At 45.3% G+C, this 22444-nt stretch overlaps 1 protein-coding gene across 3 annotated transcripts in view; it reads right to left on the bottom strand.

The window, feature by feature from the left end:
* BABAM2 (BRISC and BRCA1 A complex member 2) overlaps positions 1-22444 on the bottom strand; it is a 329882-nt gene that overhangs the window by 65942 nt on the left and 241496 nt on the right. For 2 of the 3 annotated variants that reach the window (XM_028516209.2, XM_036027790.1), the window contains 3 exons: positions 13745-13844; positions 10456-10526; positions 7042-7124 (listed from right to left, as the gene is read on the bottom strand). In XM_028516209.2, coding sequence (XP_028372010.1) covers positions 7042-7124; positions 10456-10526; positions 13745-13844 — 254 coding nt within the window. Of the gene's footprint in view, positions 1-4513; positions 4519-7037; positions 7125-10455; positions 10527-13744; positions 13845-22444 lie in introns of all 3 variants that reach the window. The other variant, XM_036027789.1, reaches the window with a different exon arrangement.

Genomic DNA, 22444 nt, shown 5'->3' with positions numbered 1-22444 from the left:
GGACACTGACCCTCTACTTTTGTTCTTGGGGCTTCCAGGTTCTTTGAGAAGCTCTGAAGACTTTCACCATCGGTCACACACGTGGGGACCGCACTCGCCATAACGTGAAGCAGCACAGTAACGCAGTGTAGCGCACGGCTCTGGAATCCGTTCCTGGACTGAAATCCTAGCTTGGTTGCAATGAATACAGTCCCTCTTTCTAAGCCACAGTTTTGTCATTTGTTAGATGGGGCACTACTAGGAATCATCCTAAGAGGCATGTTTTGAGGATTAAATAACACGAGTACACGCCAAGTACTGAGAATGGTGTCTGGAGCCTGCTACACACTCAGTACCTGTTTGCTGTTATTATGGTAACAATGATCTTCCACAACAGCAAAGGTCTTACAGCAGAATCATGCCCATGTTTTCCCAAGCCAATAATACTTTAAAATTAATCTTAAGAAAGGTTATACTGAACTAGGTCAACACTATATAAGTTATTTTCTCTCACTGACTTTGATGCCTTCTTGGGTTACAATTTATTAATTTCAAAGCAGCTGTGTAAACTTTTAAGTTAGAATCACTGAGATTTCATGACCTTTCTTTGATCGGATAAACTCACTTTAGTAATTACTTTAATCCAGTAATTACAGCTGAAAAGAATGATACAACATACATAAAAGGCACAGGGGGGAAACATCACATGGCAACGTGCATCTGCTTCACAACCTCCTTCCTTACAAGAGGTCCCGTAGGGTCATTAAAAAGATGCGGCATAAATCCAAGGTACTAGGATGAAGAGAATATTCCCAATGAAGATTAATGAAATAAATTCTCAAATCAGTGTCAGAGATGATCAAATAAGGCTTTCGGAAAGTAGACTCTAAAGACCAAACTCGAGTTTCACTCTGAATCGCAGCAGTGACAGTGGCGGCTGCAGGACGCGAGGCACCCGAGCTGCAGACCGTGCGTGCGCCGGGCGTGCTGGTCTGCGTGTGAGCGAGAGACAAACACGGCTTCGCCCGCACAGCTCGCCGCTCACACAGGCGCCAGGACACGAGTTAGCAACGATGTTTAAAGAGGCTGAAGGGCCCAACAGGTCTCTTAATCAAAGCAAAAGCAACAGGCACTTAGAAAGTAAATGTTATCTTTTTCCATATCCTTTTATCATTTTGAACAATACAGAGAGAACTGGTTGGTTTCACTTTTTGTTCATAATCAATTTGAGTTCTGACTTCTTTGATAGCTATTATTACTGTTAGAAATAAGAAAACTAAACCACAAATCTTGACACATGCCTAATCTGAGGTAAACACATTAATTCTAAAATAGATTTGTATAGATTTGGTTTGAAATGAATTCTAATACATAATATTATGGTTTGTAATTTTAATCACTTTATCAACTCTGACTTGCGCTTCAAATCGATGTATATAAGAATATGATTTGTGTCCGAAAAGTATGCAAACTTGAGACACTTCACAGTTTTGGTTTCACTGAACTGGACAGCCATCCTGTCTGGTCTGTGGCTGCTGCTTATCGGACAAGTCCCCGTTTCCACGGCAGTGAGGAAGGCCCGCACCACACTGCTCAGGGGCTGAGTGTCTGCGACCCCGGCGGCTCTGCCTCTCCTGGTGAAGGGACAGCGCCCCGCCAGTGCCAGGCACTGCCGTGGTTCTGCCGGCAGTCGTACAGCCTGACCAAATCAGAGCTTGGAAGGGGCATTTGTTGCAATAAACAGAAACTTCTGATTTTTACTTAAAATTTCAAAAGCTGTCCTAATTTCTAAGTCATTGGCCTTGATTAAGGGCCTGTGAGGAAAGAATTATTTAAATGACTAGCAGAATTAGTCTGCAGTTGTCAACTACCTCTAGCTTAGGGGGAAAAAATCTTACCAGAAACTGAGCTCTCTTGAAAAATAAAATAACAGTTTTCTGAAATTAATCTAAGGGTGAAACTAATGAACAAATGAATGAATGAAGGAAGGAAAAGATGAAGATGAAGACAAATACCAAAAGAAGAGTATTAAGGAATCTGTATGAAATTTAAATAAAGAAAAAAAATCAGAGTAAAAAACTCGCCGCCCACTAAGACCAGGCAAACCCCCCACGCCCTGCACTCACTGCAACAACCATGGAACGGGGCAGCAGAGCCACTGAATCCTGGGCACTGGCAGACCCATTCCAAAGACACACTGGACATCACGGGCGGGGCAAAACCCTGTACAAAAGGACTTTTCAGTGTATTTAGAAAATCTGAGACTGCTTACAGCAGCAGCAGCAGAGGCTGCATTGCTGTGTTTACAGTACGACGTGCAGTGGTACAACGACGGCCCGAGGAGGGGACGAAGAGGAGCAGAACTCTTATGTTTTACCAGAATTAAGTCTCTGCTGATGTGAAGGAGATCATGACAGAGTAAAGATGCATACTGCAGCTTTGAGAAAAACCACTAAGAAAACCCAAAAAGTAGCTAAAGATACCATCAGAGGAATTACAGCGGTACATCGAAAACATTCGTCTAATGCAAAATAAGGTGATAGAAGAGGGACGAAAATGGAATGAGACAAAAAGAAGGCAAATATCAAAATGGCTGACCCAAATCCAACCATACTAGTAATTACATTAAATGTCAATGCATTGAATTCTGGAGTAATGAACAAGAGAGACTGTTAAAATGTCTACAAAAGCAAAACCCAACCACATGCTGTCTATGGAGGACACACTTTAGATTTAAAGACTCCCCCCAAAAGATGGTTGAAAGCAGCAAAGGGAAAAATGTAAACCGAGTAAACAGTAAGCATAAGAGAACTGGGATGGGAACATCCCCACCAGATAAACAGAGACTTTAAGGGAAGGAATGTCATTAGAGACAAAGAGGGACATTCACACTGATAAAAAGGTCAATCCACCGGGAAGACAGAACAATTGTAAATGCCTGCGTACCTGAGGGGAGGGAGCCCTTCTGCCCAGCTGCGGGTGAGCGGCAGCCACGGTGCTCTACCCGACGGCCCTCCCCAGCCCCTGCCAGGAAACCCTCTCCCCTAGGGCTCCGGCTCCGGCTCTCTCCAGACTCCAGGGGCCATGCTCTCCCCTTGCCCCGCAGACCTAGAGGAGGCAAGACTCCCTGCTGCTGCTGACCATCCCTTTTGGTTGTCTTTAACCCTGTCCACACCTCTGAACACAGTCTTTCCACTGAGCTCTCCCTAGTTACCTGTGTGATGGGTCAACTATTTCCTGATGGGCCCTTAATCTAGAAAAATCCAAACTTCTAGCTTGGGTTTGAAAGCGACTAATAGTTGCTTATTAGTATCCATTCTCTCTCACTCGAAGAAATTTGGTTTTTAGTTGGGGCATTTGCTGTCCAAACGAAAGAACGATACTTCCCAGCCTGCCCTAGCTCATATGCTGAGGCTACGTGAACCAAGTCCTGGAACAGTGAGATGTAACTGGAAGTGCTGCATGAGATTTCCTAGAAGTCTCAGTGAACGAGGGAGGTCGGCACCCTTCTCCCATCTTTCTTCTATACTGTTACTTTGTATGTGATGGGATGGCTGAGCTCCAACGGCTTCCTTGGGCTGTAAGCAAGAAAACCACACCCAAGGGTTGGTGGAGTAAAAAGCGTGAAGGAACCTGGGTCCCATGTGACCTTTGGACCTGTCATCCCAGCCCTAGACTGCCTACCTATACACGAGTGAGAGGTAAACATCTATCTTGCAACCCATTGTTAATGGATGAAGGGAGGAAAGAAGAAATAAATGGATGGAAAAGCTCCATGGCCATAACCACGGCCACAGTCCGCACTCCTGGAGTCGCCAGGAAGCCAGGAAGCTGCAGAATCTCCTGAGAGAGCCAGAATAAGTACAATGTTTCCCCCCAGGGCATGACTGCTTCCGCACACTCTGGCAGAGTCTGAGGTCAGAGCCGTCTGTCTCCAGAGAGAAGTGCCTCTTTCCTCTGGCGTCCAAAATGCTCAGAATTGTTGCCAGCACCTGCCCTCTTGACAGTCCTCTTCCCAGGCCCGGGCACAGTGGGGGAAGGGGGAGCAGGGAGATGTTATCTGGGGTCCTGCCAGGTCTGCAACCTCATGAAGTAGCACAGCCAGCCACAGAGGACCGGCCCCATCTCTAGGCACCCCCTTCTTCCTTTACAAGTTCTCGTGACCTCAGAATAATTCACCGCAGTGTTCTATCATTAAGTCTCTGCCACCCCACATTCACATCCCCATCTTCATGGAAAAAGGGGGAACAAGTGGTCCCTTGGGTGTTGTAACCAAACAAGCAGATGCTTCCAAAAGAAGGTAAGTGTCAGATGCTTAACTGCACGACTGAATAAAACGCATTATCTAACCAAGCTTCATTCTGATGCAGCAAGTCCTACACAGAAGAAAGAAGCAAAAAGGTGGAAACAATTTAGTTAAAGATAGGCTGTGAGTTAATGATGGAGCAGGAAGCAGCATCCAGATCCCCAGGGATGAGGTCTCATCTGCAAAAAGAGCCCAACGTGGGCAGTGATGCTAAGAGACCAGAAGTGAGCAGGCTGGGGAGGAAAGGAGTCGCAGCCCGAGGAAACACTTGGCTAAAAGTAAGTTCAACGAAGCCCAAGGTCCCTGCAGCTATTCTCATGAGTGCCTGGGAGTTCTAGGTTTCTGAATAAGGTAGTCAGTACTAAGTGAAAACATGACTTTGGGACTTGATTTTGCATAGACGTCTGACTTGGAAAAGCTACGACAGAAAGGTGGAGAAGGAGCTGTAAGAACTACTGGACACGTGGTACCACGGAGAACACATTCTGGGGAAAAGAGAGCTTCCCGAGGAAAAGAACTGTTACAGTACTGGAGGCCCTGATAAGAAAGCTGGCAGGAGCTGAGAGGCGCGTATGTCCTTTTATCCCTGAGCATCACTCTTGCTGGCCACCCATGAGTCACATGTAAAAAACACAGGTTAGAATGAGCAACGCCAAGGATATCTTCTTCCCCTTATATCTGACAATGGAACACTGAGTTTTTTTTTTAAAGTAGAACCACAGCTAGAAACTCAAGTAAGCTTCAGGGAAGAGTTCAGATTCCATGCCACTCTGGGATAAAGAAACTGGCCGAAGCGTGTGTCTCGTTTAATGTTTGCAGCTGCCCTTCTGTGTGCCCTTCCCTCTGTGTCCTTCTCCCGTAGCTGCTCTGGGAGGACTCGGACTGCTGCCACCCCCACTTGAGGCAGCGGACAGATCTCTCTTGCTGAGCCGGACTAGGGGACTCACACCAGACTAATCACCCAGAGACTGTCCAGGGCCACGGGAGACAAACCAAGGATGCAATCAGCATCTGCCGTCGGGTCAACAGGCTGTAAAGAGAATTGCTGGGGTCAGGTGGCAGGGCCAAGTGGATATGGCCAACAGGAAGTGAGCTCTCACAAAGGAATTATGGCTCAGAGTGGAGACCAAAGCAGCGACAAAGTCGGAATCAGAAGTGGTGGCTGGAAGTGCCAGTACGGCCACAGAAGACGGTGAGCGAAGAGGGGACTGCCAGGAGGCCTCGACTGTGAGGCTGCCTCCCCCACCTGGCCCTGTGCTGCAGGTTAAGCTTTCCATGCAGACATCCCCGCAGGTCTTAACGACGAGCTTCCCCGTGCACAGATGGGAAAACTGAGGTAGGAGGAGGCTCGTCCTAGGAACGTGAACAAGGTCATGTAGTTGGTTGGAGGTACAGCCAAGGTTAAAATCTTTCCCTCTCCAACTCTGTCTGCGCACATTATTAACACAAAGTGAATGCTTACATTTTTCAGACGCGTTTGAGAGGGTGGCTCCATGCACGACTAGCTGGGGACCACCGGAAAGGCAGGGAGAGCCGACTCCTCCCAGCACAGCCACCTCTCGGCTATCTCCACAAGGAGTTAAGGTAAGGTTCGGTCAGAGGCTCTCTGCCCTCTGTCACTATGGGCATTTTAGGGTTTCTTCCCTTACTATCTGTTGGTGTGAAATAAGGTAGGACAAACCAATTTAAGAACTATTTTAGCCTAAGCAAACCACAACCAAGAAGGTCAATCTGCTGGGGAATAAAAACCTCCCCAGACCAGTAACCTTGCACTATCTGATGGCTTGGCTAAATAGGACAAAGCTTTGCTTCCTGAAACAGTTTATTAAGGTCTAGAGTAGTTCTAGCTGCCGAGTGAAGTCAGCCCTAACCCACTGCTTTTCTGCAACTTTACCTGAATAAGCTGGAATTTCTTTGCCTTTAGCTTGAAAACTGGGCATTTTGCATTCCACATGAATAAAGAAAAAAGGTCTTGGTTACTTGCAACTTAAATATGTCATCATGGGTTACTGGTTCTTATACAACAAAGAAATAAACAAAAGACTCTAAATTATTCATCAAGAGAAAGCTGGACCAAAGTTGATGGCCTTACTGATTAATATAACAAAACAAACATTCAAATACACCTACTCTGTGGAATAAAACTGAAAAGTAAAGTTGGGAATACATTAAAACGTCGCTCCACCTCTAAGATGTACACATTGAAGGTATTACCAAAGCTGTATGCTTTTAACTTAATAAGGATGATAACCATACGATCAAAGCAAGTATGTTTTGAGTAATCCTGAAAGTTCTGAGACCTGATACTGGAAAGATTCTTTGAAAGAGAAATCTGTCTTGGGAGGAGTTTCTTAAATTCAGCACTACTGCTATTTTGCACACAATGACTGTTTGGGGGGCGGTGGCTGTGGGGGGGTGGAATCTGGCCTGTGCCTTGTAGGATGCTCAGCAACATCCTTGACCTCTAGCAACTAAAAGCCAGTAGCAATAGCAACCTTAACAACCTTTCCCGCCTCCCCCATCCAAATCACAGCAATCAAAAATGCCTTGAGACATTGCCAAATGTCCGCTGTGGGGAAAATTACACCTGGCTGAGAATCACTGATCTAGAAGATATTTCTCTTTAAAAGCAGCGATACATACATTGAAGTAAAAGAAACCAAGTCAGGACACGAAAGGTTCCCGTACTCATTAGTACATGTGGTTTTTACATTTTCAAAGGTATGCTGGCAGGCTAATAGCAGAAGTATACTCACTGTGTACAAGAAAACAAAAATCTTTCCACATCAGCAGTAGAGTGAGTTTTGTAAAGCCTTCTGCATCGTATTCCACGACACCTCTAGGTAATAAAAACACACACACACACACACAAACAAAAACTCATAAAATAAGGTATAAGAGAAACAGAACCAAGTAAAGAATATGTTCATAAAGCCGGGGTTACTGAACCTGAGGCGCATCTAAGGCCAGTGAGTATTAGCACAGGGAGGATGTGGGTTCGGAAGGACAGCGTCTAGGGTTAAGTTACAGCTGTGCCATTTACTAGCTATTATCATCTCAGGCAAATCACTTAACCTCTGGAGCCTCAGTTTCTTTATCTGTAAAATAAACAAAATGCTTCCAAACTTCATTACAAGGTTGTAGAAAACAAATAAGATAAACCATAAAATGCTATGCAGATGTGAGTCCCTCGTCACGGGTAGAAGGACGCACGAAGGGGCCAGGCCGGCAAGGACGCACGGTCTGTGTAGTCACTGTAAGCGGCACTTTCGCGCAGGCACTGAGCAGTGATGCCCAGGGACAACATCACGAAGTTCGGGGTTGCATGTTATTTTCTTCCCAAGTATTGGGTTGGCCAAAAAGTCCGTTCAGTTTTTTTCCATAAAATAAAAGACATGTTTTTCATTTTCACCAATAACTTTATTGATTTGGGTACTTTGAGTACGTTGGCCATCTCCCACATGATGTAACAGTGATTGTTCTCAATTAATGCCTATATTTGATCGCTATCCATCTCAACTGGTCTGCCCGACCGTGGAGCATCATCATCCAGCGAGAAGTCTCCTGCATGCAACTTCACAAACCGTTTTTGGTGTGTTCCATCAGTCACAAATGCATACACTGCACAGATCGTTTTATTGCTGCATTTCAGCTGCATTTTCACCTTTCTTGAAATAATAAAGCATAATATGCCAAAAAAGTGTTGCATATTTTCTTCCGTCTTCAACATTAAAATGGCTACACAAAAATTCACCAATTTTGATGTTTTTATTTTTCAAATGCACACTGATAGGACATTTCCTACAATACAATCTAACAACATTGTTCTGGATGAAGTTAAAGACAACTAAGCACTACTAGAGCCATCTTATGGGAAAAGCCAAACGAACTTTCTGGCCAACCCAATACTTGGAATCCTTTCACTTGTGCCCCCCTGCCTGCCCCACTGGGCGCAAGATGCAGTAGAAGTGTTGGCTGGTGCACACTGGTCCCAGGCGGGAGGCGCGCACCTCTCGTGTCAAGGGAGAACCGCTCCTGACAGCTGAGGGGCCCCGCAGGGTTCTGTAGGCTCACTCTCCCCACTGCCTTCAGAGCTGGGGGCTTGGGGAATGTCACCATAATGCAATGACACTAACTGCACCCCAAGGACAGGGTTCATGTTCTCTGTCATCCACACCAGAAGGCCTTTGCTGCCCCTGGAGATGTCCTGTCCCTGGCTGAGCCGGGCCAATCAGACCACTAGTACTGGGGGCCACCCGGTTTAAGTTCAGAGACAAAGGAGCGGCCACACCCACTGTGAAGGTAAAGGAACGAAGGCACTGAAGGCCAAGTGATTTGCTCAGAGACTGTCTGTATACCATTCAGGTTTGCTGGCTCAGGTCAGTATTTTATTCACCAGCTTATACTTTCTTTTTGTGAATTTATAACTAACTCAATATATTACATCACTGATATCTAAACTTTTTAGATCCTGCATTCCATGGGCAAACACAAGCACAGGATCCTTCTCATCACGTACACAGGGTTGGGCGAAAACAGGGTTACAGCTATTTGTATGGAAAATGATAAAATAGTTAATAAATAGTAATACAGGGTTAAACTTTTGTGTACTCACAACTGTAAACCCACTTTTGTCCCACCTTGTATAGTGCAGTAATGTAGTATTTGTATAGAATTTAGTAGTTGCATAACAAAACATACACAAAAACGTACATTAAAAAGAATGGGATTTAGAAACAAACATGAATGAATTTTTGTATGGAGCGAGGGGAGGCACCGGGATATGTGCGCCTACTCGGGAGCTCCCTGTGCTGGCCTCCTCACTGTCAGCCGTATATGCTACAGACGGCCGTACTTAGAAAGGATATACACCAAAGATGACCTTACTGATAAATGGTGTCGTTTATTAGCCACTGTTTGCATCATAAGTACTTTCTCAAAAGGCTCATAAATAAAGCTGAAAAAACCTGAAGTACTAAAGAGACTCATGTGAGAGACAGTCATACCATTTAGATATTGACAGATCTATTTTGGAAGCATAAAAATTCCACAATGGATAATGAGAACATTTCTTGAAACTGTTTTGAGGAGTCAGAAATGTTGCTTATAATTGTGCCACAGTTTGTAAATGTATACCCTGGGGGGATGGCCAACCTTAGTTTTTATTTCATTTTCTCTTTCCTATTCCCACTTTCCTTTGTCCCAATTTCTTCTTTAATTTGGTGTTACTGTATCTATCTTCATACACTTAGAAACCCGCTCTGCAATACGGTGGCTGTAAGCAGACCACTGAAACCCTGGTGCTTGGCCCCCCAGATGGGCAGAATGACCCATCTGTAACGCAGCCTGGCGGAAAGTGCGGTCCTTCTCCCACCGAGCTCCGCCCTGCAAAGGAGCGTGGCGAGGCCTCTGCCACCAGGGACAGAAACGGAGCTGTGCAGCAGCACTGCCCCGGCCACCCGACGGAGAGGGTGAACATGGGGGGGCAGCAGCGGGAGGACGTGCCCACCCCGTCACTGCAGTTACGCGCTGCCCCCTTTGCCCTCCAAGTGCCTTCTTCCAAGTCCGAGTCCCGGCGGGTGGGGGGGGGGGGGTGGTCCTGGTGGGAGGCCTGAGCCCCAAGAACCCAGGCTCCTGCCCTGATGGCTCTGGCTCTTCTGGGCGTGTGACTTCCGCCAGGTTACTAAACTTCTCAAAGTGGCAGTGCGTCCACCAGTAAAGCATGTCACTAATGCCCGCCTGGTGCACCTCCCAACGACCGAGAGCCGAGGGAGCCGGCAGGCAGGGCTGTGCAAACCGTCAAGGGCTCTGTGACGGCAGGCGGGGCCCCCGTCACCACTGCTGTGCTTGGCGCTGGTCATGCTGCTGCTGCTGCTTCAGGGGCATATTTCATCTTGATATTCGCTAAAGCTTAAAAAAAGTCTTCCTGAGAGCTTTATTGTAAGCAGCTTATGAAATGCATACTGTACGGTTCTGAACAATTTCTTTTAATAGTTGTGTGCTGTTTAATTTAAACTGAAAAGGGAATCTCCGTGAAAGTTCTGGACACTATTTCTGGATCAACGTTGTGTCTTAGCTCTTAGATCAATGACTTTTGACTGCATCTCACATTAGGGTCATCAGGAAGCAAGTGCATTAGTAACATATGGCTCGAACAAAGAAAAACTTACGTGCCAAAGTGACTGAGGAAAGCAGCAATATACTCTCTTCGTTTGTGATATCCTTGAATCACATACTGCACCTGGAACAGGAACCCAAAGCTGAGAAGTTTTTAAATGCTTTATTAAGAAAAACTTCAAAGATTCAGAGGAATAGAAATAACAGTAAAACGAACACCTGTATTCCTGCCACCTATATTCAACAACCGTGAATATTCTGTCTAATTGCTTCATCTAGCCATCTACCTACCTGTCAATCTATCAATCAATCCAGCTGAAACATTTCAAAGAAAATTAGAGACATCATGATAGTTTGCCCTAAATACTTCAACATGCATCTCCAAAAAACAAGACATGTTCCTGCATAACCGCAGTATCGTTTTCACACCCAACACATCCAGCAATCATTCTTTGAATTCATCTAGTATCCTGTCCCTCTGCCAATTTCCCAGCTGTCCCCAAGACATTTTTTTTAAAGCAGGGTATAATCAATCAGGGATTGAGCAACATAATCTAGAAAGGCTTTCAGTCTCGACTAATGCTGCCTCTCGGGCTGTGTGTCCGAGAGTCTGTGTGTGGGCCTGCCCTTGCACATATGACAGCAGCTTTTGAAAGAGATTAGGCAAGTTACCTTGTAGGAAGTTCTGTATTCTAGATTCTCTGATTCTTTCCTTTTTCTACTACCCTCTATATTTCCTAGACATGGAAAGTTAGAGCTAAAGGTGTAATTAGATTCAGGTTAACTATTTTTGGCAAAAAAATTCATAGCTGATCCTGGCTCGATCACTGGTTGAGGCGATCACCCCGCTGTGGAGGGATGCCGCCCCTCTGCCGCGGTGAGTGAGCCAGGGGCGCGCCTCCCGGCGAGTGCCCGGATCTGGTTCCCCGCGACTTTTCACCCAACGGTTTGCGTAGCTGTTGGAGATCCCTGTCTGAATCAATTATTTCATTAGGGCCTAAAAACTGGTTATTTTTTGAATTCTATTGTTTCTTTTGCATGTATCAGCCGGAATTCTCTAAAAAGAGCTTCCTCTAATCAAACAGGACTATTTAGTTATTCTGAACTACAAGTCATATTGAAAAGGCAGGATAATGCCTAAGTCTTTCTTTTTAAAGTCCTAATATTCAGAATAAGGAGTGCTGCAACAGAAGACTTAATTTTGCCTTTTTATTTTTCCTTGTTATCACCAAATGACAGTTTCTTTTGAAAATTGTGAACTCGCCCTGGCCGGTGTGGCTCAGTTGGTTGGGGTGTTGTCATGTAGACAGAAAGGTCACGGACGGGTTCAATTTCTGGTCAGGGCACACACTCAGGTTGTAGGTTCAGTCCCCAGTTGGGGCACATATGGGATGGCAACCAAAGTATTTCTCTCTCTTTCAAAGCAATGAAAAAATGTCCTTGGGTGAGGATAAAACAATAACAATAAATATAGAAGTAAAAAAAATTGTGAACTCAGTAAGCTAGACATCTATCTGAAAGTTAGTTATTTATCCATCAGCTTTTAACACAAAACTACATTCCTTACAATGTCCGCAAGAAACAGTGGGGGAAAGAGATCCCCAAATTGTTTACATTGGCTGTAGCCACAGTGAGTTTCCATGGCTAACAAAAGCTCGAGATAAATTGCTTGAAATAACCTTGACACAATTGGTACTGATAGCCATGTTGTACACTTTAAAAGTAAAACAATTCTATTTATATAATAGGGGTTTATGTCAATTTATAAAAACAGTGCTTACTTTGCAGGCTTAATGCAGGATCAGAAATGTTATTTCAGGAAAAGAAAAACAGATGATAAGTTTGCTTTAAGTGGCTTTGTTTAAAAAGGGGATGAAAACAGTTCTGTATACTTGATTTTAAAAACAGAAAACCATTTTAACAGAAACCCACAACAAAACTGGCTATAAAGATAGATTCCAATGTAATTATGGAAATTCATTTGAAGAGATTGTTTCTAAAAGCAGCCATACTGTCCTCATTTGTAGCAAACAGAAGAATATCCATTTTAAAAGACAAGTAACATTAATGAAAGGGAAACAGATAAGAAAAACAGACTGATTCTTGTATTTCTGGGGAGATGGTATTATAATTTTTTGAGAAAAATGCATAACTAGAAAATCTCAATTGGAGAACTTTAAAAAGGCTTTTCCACTCAGCTCTGGAAGACCAAATACACATTTTTCTCCTCATTATTGGGACACAGCTTTGAAGGCAGTGCAAAGCCCCATAACAGAAATCAGAATTCTGCCCTCCGATCGGTTTTGGAGGAGGGTGGAGGCTGGGGAATTTGGCCCAATGAGAAGCAACCACCCTGCGAAAGTTAACCACCCCGGAAACTGTGCCAAGCCCACAGACTGCAGAGTTGCCAGATTTTAGTTTCTCTGACATTTAAAAAATAATATTGAAGCATCTGAAATATTATTGTACGTTTAAGAGACTTTCTATGTAGAGATAAGTTTCTCTTTTTTTTTGAGAAGAGCTATCTTTTGAATGAAAAGAGACAAACAAAAGCTTTTTATTCCAAGGTAATGTGTACAAATCAATAGGAGCAAAGAAAACAGCACTTTGGGAATTCAGCAAACTGAGTCGGTCCATGTAAGGAGGAGAAAGTCAGTATTGCTTGTAGATTAATTATCTCCATTTTTAGCTAAATATACTGGCTGGACATTTAAACAATATACGACGACAATCATTAATGCAAATTCAGCTACTTGCCAATGCCATGGCTCATCAATGCAGCTAACGGAAAGCTCCAGAGCGTCTGATGTGCCTGGCCACAGGACCGGCTGACCTGAAACCCCACCCCGAGGAGCAGGACTCTGGCCAAACTGCTCGGAGGCATCACAGGGAGAATCAAGAAGTGACTATTAAAAAGCGAGGCACAGAAAAGCAGCAGGAGGTGAAGGCAGCTCTTTAGAATAATCCTAATATTAACTAGTGCAAACACACACACAAATACACACACGCACAGACTACTGGAAAGTGAAGGGAGTTCAAAAATTTTAAGCCGTAAGAAGATGTGAATTTAGCAAATAAGTAGGGCATAAAGGAAACTCCAGAAAGGGGAGACACAATGTAAAAGATGAAGGTAAGACTGGAACGAGAGGTCAGAATCCCTAGAAAAGGAAGAAGGTAGGCAAAGAAACGGAGGGAAACCGATGAGCCGCAATTCAAAGGAGGAAAGGCCAATGTCAGATGGAGGCTGAGCTAAGACGGGGTGGAGGGGAGGGGCTTGCACGGTGACACTGGGTGGGTGCTACACTGGCGGGAGGCGCCTCGCAAGGCAGGGAGCCCCCTTACCTTGTTGGTGAGCAGGTGGCACACTTGAGGAACGTAATCAATGAGACATCCTCCTCCTGGGAAGGCGGGAATGTGAAGAGCCGAGGAGCCTCCGAGGGCACTGAAAAGACAAGAGCACAATGGGTCCTTTTCCTCGGGCTCAAGCAGTTTCAGAAGTGACACCCCAAACAGACTTGGCTCCTCTCAGCAAAGCCTGCCCACCAACTGCCTGAATTAATGATGGCGGGAATCAGGCCTAACTCGACGATCACATTTCTGCATTTCAATCTGTTTTGTTAAATCAGCATGTTCATGATACACATGACTAATGACTAAGGATTAATAACAACTAATGATCCTCTCACACAACAATAAAAATCAGCAAATTTTAATGGGCATGGCTAAATGCCTTACCGAGATTAATGGGTAGGTTAATGGGTTGTACCTATTACTGAAACAGACTTTTTACTCTCCATTATGTCCAGCTCAGTGCTTGCAAAGATAAGTCATTCACTAAACACCTTAACTGAACTAAAGTGAACGGATGCAACGTTGTAACACTGTAATTGTAACACTGTAAAGAAGGCACAAGCTCTGTAGTTTATCAACTTTGTTGCGCGGCCCAGCCCCCCTTGGACCTTACTTCCCTCCTTTTTAGTGTGAGGCAGGGGTCTAGGGCAGGTGTCACAAACTCCAGGGCCTACTCAGCCCAGGCAGGTGATGTAAACGAGTGGAGGAACTGGAAATAGTATGCACAGTGGGAAGGGCTCTCCATTGCTCAGCTCCAGCTGATCTCTGACATGCGGGAACATGAACCTGGTTTTACCAGATTATTTAATCTCTCATTTTTCAAAACTGTGACAACTGATTAAACACTTTCTGAAATACTGCGCTACCTGGTCCCATGTCTGTGGGCTAATGGGGTATGGAGTCTCCAACTAGTCCAAATAAACATTGACATTCAACTCATCTCCACAAGAAGGTCAAAAATCACTCATCTAAGAACTAAGACCCAAAGTTACTCCAGTAACAGTTCCCAGAACCTTCATGGAGATTCCCTTCTCAGTTTAAATCAACCAGCATATGATTATTAAAAGAAAATTTTCAGAACCTTATAGCATACTTTTCATATATCCTTAATCTCGATTTTGTCTTCTTTCCTACTCTTGGTTTCCTTTGGTCCTAATTTGTTTTTTTTTCTTATTTGAACTTTATTTTAATGTACTATATATTTCTGTAACCCCTTAAACTCTCTCTACAATATGATGGAATACAAAGACCCCTAAAATCTGTTAATGCTGTGATTATTCATGACCCAAATCCCCACAGCTACAAGATTATAAATGGAAGCCAAACATCTCCAACTGACAGTCTAGAAAAAAACAGGAATCTATGATTCCCACACAGTGTAGAGCAGACAGACTCAGGCCAGAGCTGTGACACCGGAAATAATACAGGTAACCACTACAAGGTCTCCAGACCCAGCCTGTCTCCCTATTGACCAAACTTCTGAAATCTTGTTTTCCGATAAAGAATATGATTTTATTTGTGGGAATGAAAAACCCGCAAACAAATAAAACCCCAGGTGATGGGAGGAAGTCGACATGGAGTAGAAATGCTCACCACAGGCTTTTTCTGCTCGGATGATGCCTGAAAAGCACAGGCACTGAGGAAACTACCACAGCACTGGACCAAGCACGACATTAATGAACCACCTGCACTCTGCAACCGCACAGGGTCGGCACCAGCATCGCTTCCACTGCTGCTCTTGCAGGAGACGCTGGATCAGATTTAGCTTAAAGCCTGAAGAAGGCCAGGACAATTCCCACGACTTCTTGTGACCTGGAGGAAGGCTTTGTAACCCCTCTTTTGCCTCAACAAGCACACACAGAGCACGCATCTAACCGCAGGCTCTAATGGTACCATTAGGATGAAAAGCTGATTTGGAAGAAAATTCTACAGTACAAGAAAAGTAAGTCCAATATTTACATCTGACAGTTACTTGGTGAAACATCTGTATAACACAAAGAATACAGAGGCCCAGGCTTCTCATGGCTACTCAGAGAGCAACAATCCTCAGCATAACGAAATTCCAAAACAATAAGATAATTTGGACAATTCCTTGGAATTGATTGTAATGGGCTGTGACTTGCATAAAATATTACACGATAAGTTTTTAATCATTCATTAAAGGAATGAAAATAGTCTGTGGCTAATCCTTGAAACTGGAAACTCTCTCTCTCTCTCTCTGCCTCTGAAATACAGCCATTAAACCAAAATTACCTACAACGATGGAAAGCAGCGTAGGTGTGGATAAATCCAAAGACCAGCTGCTTTGCTGCCAAGCACGTCTCTGCTCTCTGCTTTTGTGATTGTCAAGAATTAACACTTGTTGCTAGGAGCTTCCTCATTATCTAATTTCATCCTCCCCACAATTTCAGGGAGGTAGGAATTATCACTGTAATCTTACAGGTAAAGAAACTGAGATTCAGAGAGCAGAAGAAATTTCCCTGGGTTCGCACAAACTAGAAAATGGTAAAGCCAGGAACTGAACTTGGGCCTTCCTGCTGCAAGGGTCCGGGCTGCTATTGCTGAATCACGCGCCTGTCTGACAGCCGGAGAGTTCCACTCTCCCAAGGGCTACAGGAGTGAAAGGGAACGGTCAGTCTGGTCTGGCTACCGGTGAGCTGGGCTGGGAGTCCAGTGAGGCCGCAGGGCGAGTGGCACTCAGGCCACTACTAACGCCGCGGCTGTGACGCACAACCCCTCTCCCTTTACAGTTCTCCACCGAGCAGCAGGGCCAGCCTTCTCCTCAGCTCCGCTCACACCTCATCCTCTCCAGCTCCAGCCACCAAACACCCGGGTTCACTGAACCCTGGATGTGAAGGACTAACCACTGTCACGTCTGATTGTGAATGACTTCGATAGCTGCGCGGGGTGAGCCTCGACGTGTGAAGCATTTCAGACGCTGTAATGGATATTTTAAACGGGAGTCTATTGTTAAAGGACACATTGCCCCCTTTATTTAGCTCAGCACAGTATAGTTTCTTAGCCTGGGAGCCTACTGAACCTGACTCCTGGCGTCACACGCCGATAACTGCTGCTGATTCATGTATAAATATCCGCCTCGTGGGTAAATATTTAACAGCTTGCTATAGCTTGAATGTTGCCCTGATCGTGCTGAATAAACAAAGTTAAGTGTCATAAAATAAAAGAGCCATTCTGTTTTGAAAGGGTACGAGGTGGAGGTAAGACCCTGTGATCTCTAACTATTTAATATTCACGAATCAAAGTACACGGGGCCGAGCGTGTGCAACAGAAAACTCACTGGGCGCCGAGATTCCAGGGCTCACTGAGCTGTCCCCAGGAATGCAGGGCTGGCTGGAGAGAAGGCAGAGCCCGGCTGACCCACCGAGGGGCTGGGCAGGGGCGGCAAGAGATGAAAGGGCCCACGTGCTGTGGACCCTTCTGACCCCCAGAGCAGTGCAGGGAGAGGGCAGGGGTGACGACAGGGGAGGGCAATACTGCTGTGGCAGAGTCTCGGGCTGAGCTTGGGAGGAGAGAGGTGAAAAGGGCTGTTTTGAGAAAGTCCTTTCTATCTCGTTATGGAGTGAAATGAAACAGGCGATTAGGTGACTATTTTTTAGAACTGAAACTGTAGATATAAATTAGAAGGATGAGGCCAGGGTTTGAGAAGCCTTCCCAACAATGGGGTTGAACAGACCAAAAGGTAACCAGAAAAGCTTTTAATGTCTCATTGGCTCTAAAAGTCAAATGTAAAAACTGTCTATGTTAAATGTACTAATACCATTGTTTTTCATGCAAATAACAGCTAATAGAGCCCTTCATGAACCTCGCTGTTTGCAAATATTCAGAGCATTTCTAATGCTGGAGGCTTGCCGTGGCCACAGGGCGACAGCAGGAGGGAAATATTTTTGAGCATTTTGACAAGAAAAAGTGCAAGGAGTCAGCCTGTCTGAAAGCTTGACTTGGGACGATGGGGTTGGATTTTGACCCATCAGAGGAGAGAAGTTCCCTCCTGTGTGGGGTTCTGGGTTACTGGCCAGACAAAACGAGCAAACCGTGCCTGGGCACTAGAGCAAGCCAGAAGGGCCGGGGAGTCTTGCTTCCTGCTTCTGCCGAGTTCGCTCCTTGGTTCCACTCAACATTCTCATCGGGGCGGTGGGGATGACCCAGCTCCCAACAAGACCTGTCTCTCTCAGGGGTTGAAGGGTTTGAGCAACAATAAGAGCTACATTAACGTTCAAGTAGCACCAAGTGCTGCAAGCACGACTTTATTCAGGAATGGCTCTTGTTCCGGTGTTCGGTGCCCCAGGGTTCTGCTCAGAAGCTGTCGGTCAGAGGCCCTGGGGTCAGCCTCAGCGACCTGCTTTCCCCCTCCGCAGCACAGGTGGGGACTTCCAGGTGCTACACAGACATGAGCTTCCACTAGCCCCCGAGTTAAGAGAAATCCTAAGGAAAGGTGGGCCTTCAATTCAACAACCACTAACTGCACGCTGAATTCTGTTTCAGGTCTTGCGTTTCCCATTCTGAATATGTAACTGGGACACACCGTTCGTTCCCCTCAAGGCTGGGAAAGGCCGGGACCTCGCGAATCTGCGGCCCTCTATAATGTCAGAGTACGTTCCCTCGTGGCCTGCCAGGAAAGCCGTGACAATAAAACAAGAGTCACTGTTATTCATTGAGTACCCGCTTTTGCCAGGCGCTCTAACAGGCATTTTGTGATCTCTAAACCTTACAAGAACCCTGCCAAATGGACGGACTTAGCCCAATTTACAGATGCAGACACTGAGGTTCTAAGAGTCTAAGTGTCTTGTCCAAGATTACTCGGCAAGGAAGTTGCAGAGATGGGCTTGAATCCCAGCCATTCTCACCCCAAAGCCTCTGTCCTTCTCCATGTGAGATTCTGCCACAGAAAGATGATGTGAAGCTTATTGAAACAGTAGAGTAAGTGGCTGAAATTATCCTCAGAAAAGCTTTCATCCATAAAATTCATCACCTTGTCATCTCACTTTTTCTTTTCTTAAGATATCTTATGTCACAACAAGTTAACTTGGTAGGATAAAAAAAAATCATATATAGGATCTGAAAACCCAGCAGTATGTAAATACCACATTAAGGAGAGACTCTTAAAAAAGCAACAACAACAACAACAACAACTGCATTTTCTTTTTCCTAGTAAAGCATTTTCAGAGCACGGTTAGCCCTCATCTCGTTTTATAGATTCGACTCTGAGCCATCTCCAGGGTCTCTCTGGATTACTCAGTTAAACAAAATCAAGGTGTAATTCAAAATGCAAAAATCTCAATCAGTCTAACAGGAGATGGAAACGGAAGATCAGAATGACAAGGGAAGCTGGTACACAGAAGCAGCTTTGGGCGTTCGGCTCGATAAGAGGCTCACTGAAGCGCCGACACAGGCCTGGCCCCCTCACGTCTGTGCCCGAGCACGGGCCTCCACGCGACATGCTTCCAGCAGGAATGCTTCCAGCAGGAACCGGGTCTTTGTTTAGAGTGGTGGGCTGCCAGGTCTGCTTCTCGGTAAAGCACTGCATTCCGCTTCCTGCTTCCCGTTTTCAGAGGCACATATAAACATGGAAATGTTCTGGGACGACAATAAATATGATGAAATACTCAAAAAATGTTCCTCGGGCACAAAGTCTAAAGAAGTTGAAATTGCCAAGTTAAATTACTTAGAAGGCTATGAAATTATTAAATGGAATAATTTAAAAATGTGAACGCACACTATATGAATACTTTAAATCAGCTGCTCTTTGCTGAGGCACAGCCCACGGGAAGGGAGTTTAAAAGGCGGCGTGAGGCATGTAGCTGGAAAGGGAGGTCTCCGCAGAACGGTGAGTACGGCTCTGCTCACGCGGCACTGTGGATCGGGTGCTTCTCCTGTGCGACACCACCTCCTCCTCCTCTCGCCACTCTGTGAGAAAAGCACTGTCCCACTCTACAGATGAGAAGGCTGGGGCTCGGAGGACCACCGTACCCTAAGGTCGCATGGGTGGTAAATGGCAGAGAGGCACCTAAATCCAGGCCGTCCTGCCCTGAAAGCACCCCACTGGCAGGTCTTCAGTTATCATCACTTCTGTCACTTCTGAACCCTGGTCAGGACCTGCCACCTGGTTCCACGTGTGTGAGATTCATCGGGCTCCTGGCTTGGGTGTTTCAGGCAGATACCTGGGCTGACGGAGCCCCTGCAGCTGTTTCCGGGAACAGTTACAAAACTTATTCGGGTAGCTGAACTGAATGATCGGGGCCTTGTTCACTCTGGACAAATGGACCCCTGGAAACCGGAAGAACTCTGAGGGCCCGAGGACCTGATGGAGACCTCCCAGCAGAGAGGGCGGGTACAGGCAAGGAGCCTTTACACCTAGAGCGAAAGGACCATGGGAATGTTGTAATTGCAAACAGAATGGGTCTAATGACATGAACACTAACCACGTTTTTGTTCAGAAATGTGTATTCTAAGTTTGTTAGCATCGCAAAAAAGCCTTTAAGGGACAGTAATCTTAACAGATGTCCACCATCAGGACTTTGTTAGCATGTGGGAAAGCATTTAAAGTAAGCTCCCTAAAACAACAATGGTCTTAGCAGATGTTCTATTAAAATCTGGTATAAACTATTTATAATGATGCCCGGCCATGCAAGATGAACAGGCTAAGGAAGAGAAAAGCCTTTTTCCTTTTGCTGCATTAAAAAAAAACTTTTTTAAAAATTGATTTCAGAGAGGAAGGGGTTGGGGGGGGAGAGCGTTCCATTTATTCACACAGTCATGGCTGTTTGCTGTGCGTGCCCTGACCCAGGATCAAACCTGCAACCTTGGCGTATCCGGACGGTGCTCTAGCCAACCGGGCTACTTGGCCAGGACGCCCTCTTGTTGCATTTTGACCCCTGACCTATTACTTACAGCTGCTTTCATCACAATTTCTTTAAGAGGTGGAATTGTTTTCAAATACCAGTCAGGAATGAGTGAATTTACTATGAGCTTGTTATAAATTTACAACTTTCAGGCTCCAGTGAATGACTTTACTGCTCTGCAATTAACATGCAGAGGTTACTTTTCCTATAAATGACCTTTAAATCATATTTACCGGGGGAAAAAAACCTAACACATACATAGATCAAATCATCACACTGTACATCTTCAATATCCTACAATTCTGTCGATTATACTTCAGTAAAGCTGGAAAATAATCAATGCATAAAATAGTTACCCTGGACTAAATCCACAATCATTTTTGTAACTCCCTCCTCCTTGCTGCACACAGGTTTTGACGGCGGTCAAAGCCAGATGCAGAGAATTAGAAAGCAATCCCTCCGCCTGACTGACAGTACTGAAGTCGGACAACTTCATGCACACGTTACCGTCGCTGTGGTCACACAGCTCGCACGTGGGGAGCTGGAGAACGAGACGACCCGGGGCACCGGTACACAGCACTTCACGATGTTTCCAAACGCTACCCAGCTGGGTTTTTACAACAGCCTTACAAAATAGGTAGCAGGTGTGAATCTCAGCTGGTTTCGTTATTTAACATACATCTTTTATACTGATAATTTCCAAGTTTATACTCTAGCTCAGACCTTCCTCTAACCTGGGACCCGTACAGCCAACTGCCTACTCAACATCTCCACTTGTGTGTCTCAAATGCACCTCCAACTTAACTGCTCACCACCAAACCCTGCATGCAAAACCTACTGCTCTAGCACTCAGCTCGTTTCAGTCAACGGCAGCTCCAACCCACTGGTTTTTCAGACCAAAAACCTCAGTCACCTTTGACTCCTCTCCCTCATACCCCATGTTCAATCAGCTGGGGCCAGTCTCCCATAACCTCTCATAGGAATTACTGCCTTCACGGATGAGCTGGGGCTGCGCCCACCTCACGGCACTGGCCCAGTTCTTCCGCTGTTCCCTCTTCCCGGAACTCTCTTCCCACCTGCAGGGCTCGCTTCCTCCCCTGCTTCGGGTCTCACTCAAACATCAGCTTCTCAGAAAGCTTCCTGAATAGCATATTTAAACAACCCACCTCCATCTCCGTGTCCCCTCTTCTTCGTTTCACTTTTTCTTTTTTGGCACATATCTCCATAAGACATTCTACATGTTTTATTTGTCTCTCTCCACCCCACCACCCTTCACTAGAATACAAATTCCTCCAGGATGGGAAACCTGGCTTTATTCACCGCAGTAACACCAGATACAAGAAGAATGTCAAGTCCATAGGAAACAACAAGTATTTGTGTCCAGAGTGGACATCGAAAGTCAGTAAATGTAAATGTATCTTTTCTGAAATAGTCACTGTGAAAAGGAAGGTCTGAAGGGTGTAGGACAGGGGCTGGCCAACTTTCCCAGTAAAGAGCCAAGCAGTAAGTACTGCTGGCTTTGCAGCCGTAAGGTCTGTCGCAACGACTCAACCCCGATGCTGTGGCACAAAAACAGCCACAGACTACACGTAAACAAACGAGCACATCTGTGTTCCAATAAAATTTTATTACAGACACACTGAAACGTGAATTTCACATAATTTTTACGAGTCGCAAAATATTATTCTTTCAATGTTTTACTAATCGTTTTAAAAAACGTGAAAATCGTTCTTAGCTTGCAGGCCATACAAAGCGGGCGGCAGGCCAATCTGGCTACTGGGCTGCAGTGTGCCGCCTCTTGATCTGGGGTCACGGCATCATCATTCGACCG

Source organism: Phyllostomus discolor, chromosome 6 (genome assembly GCF_004126475.2).
Source record: "Phyllostomus discolor isolate MPI-MPIP mPhyDis1 chromosome 6, mPhyDis1.pri.v3, whole genome shotgun sequence".
In the NCBI taxonomy this organism is placed as follows: Eukaryota; Metazoa; Chordata; class Mammalia; order Chiroptera; family Phyllostomidae; genus Phyllostomus; species Phyllostomus discolor.
Note: the sequence above shows the minus strand (reverse complement) of the source record. Positions and strands in the feature narration are given on the sequence as shown.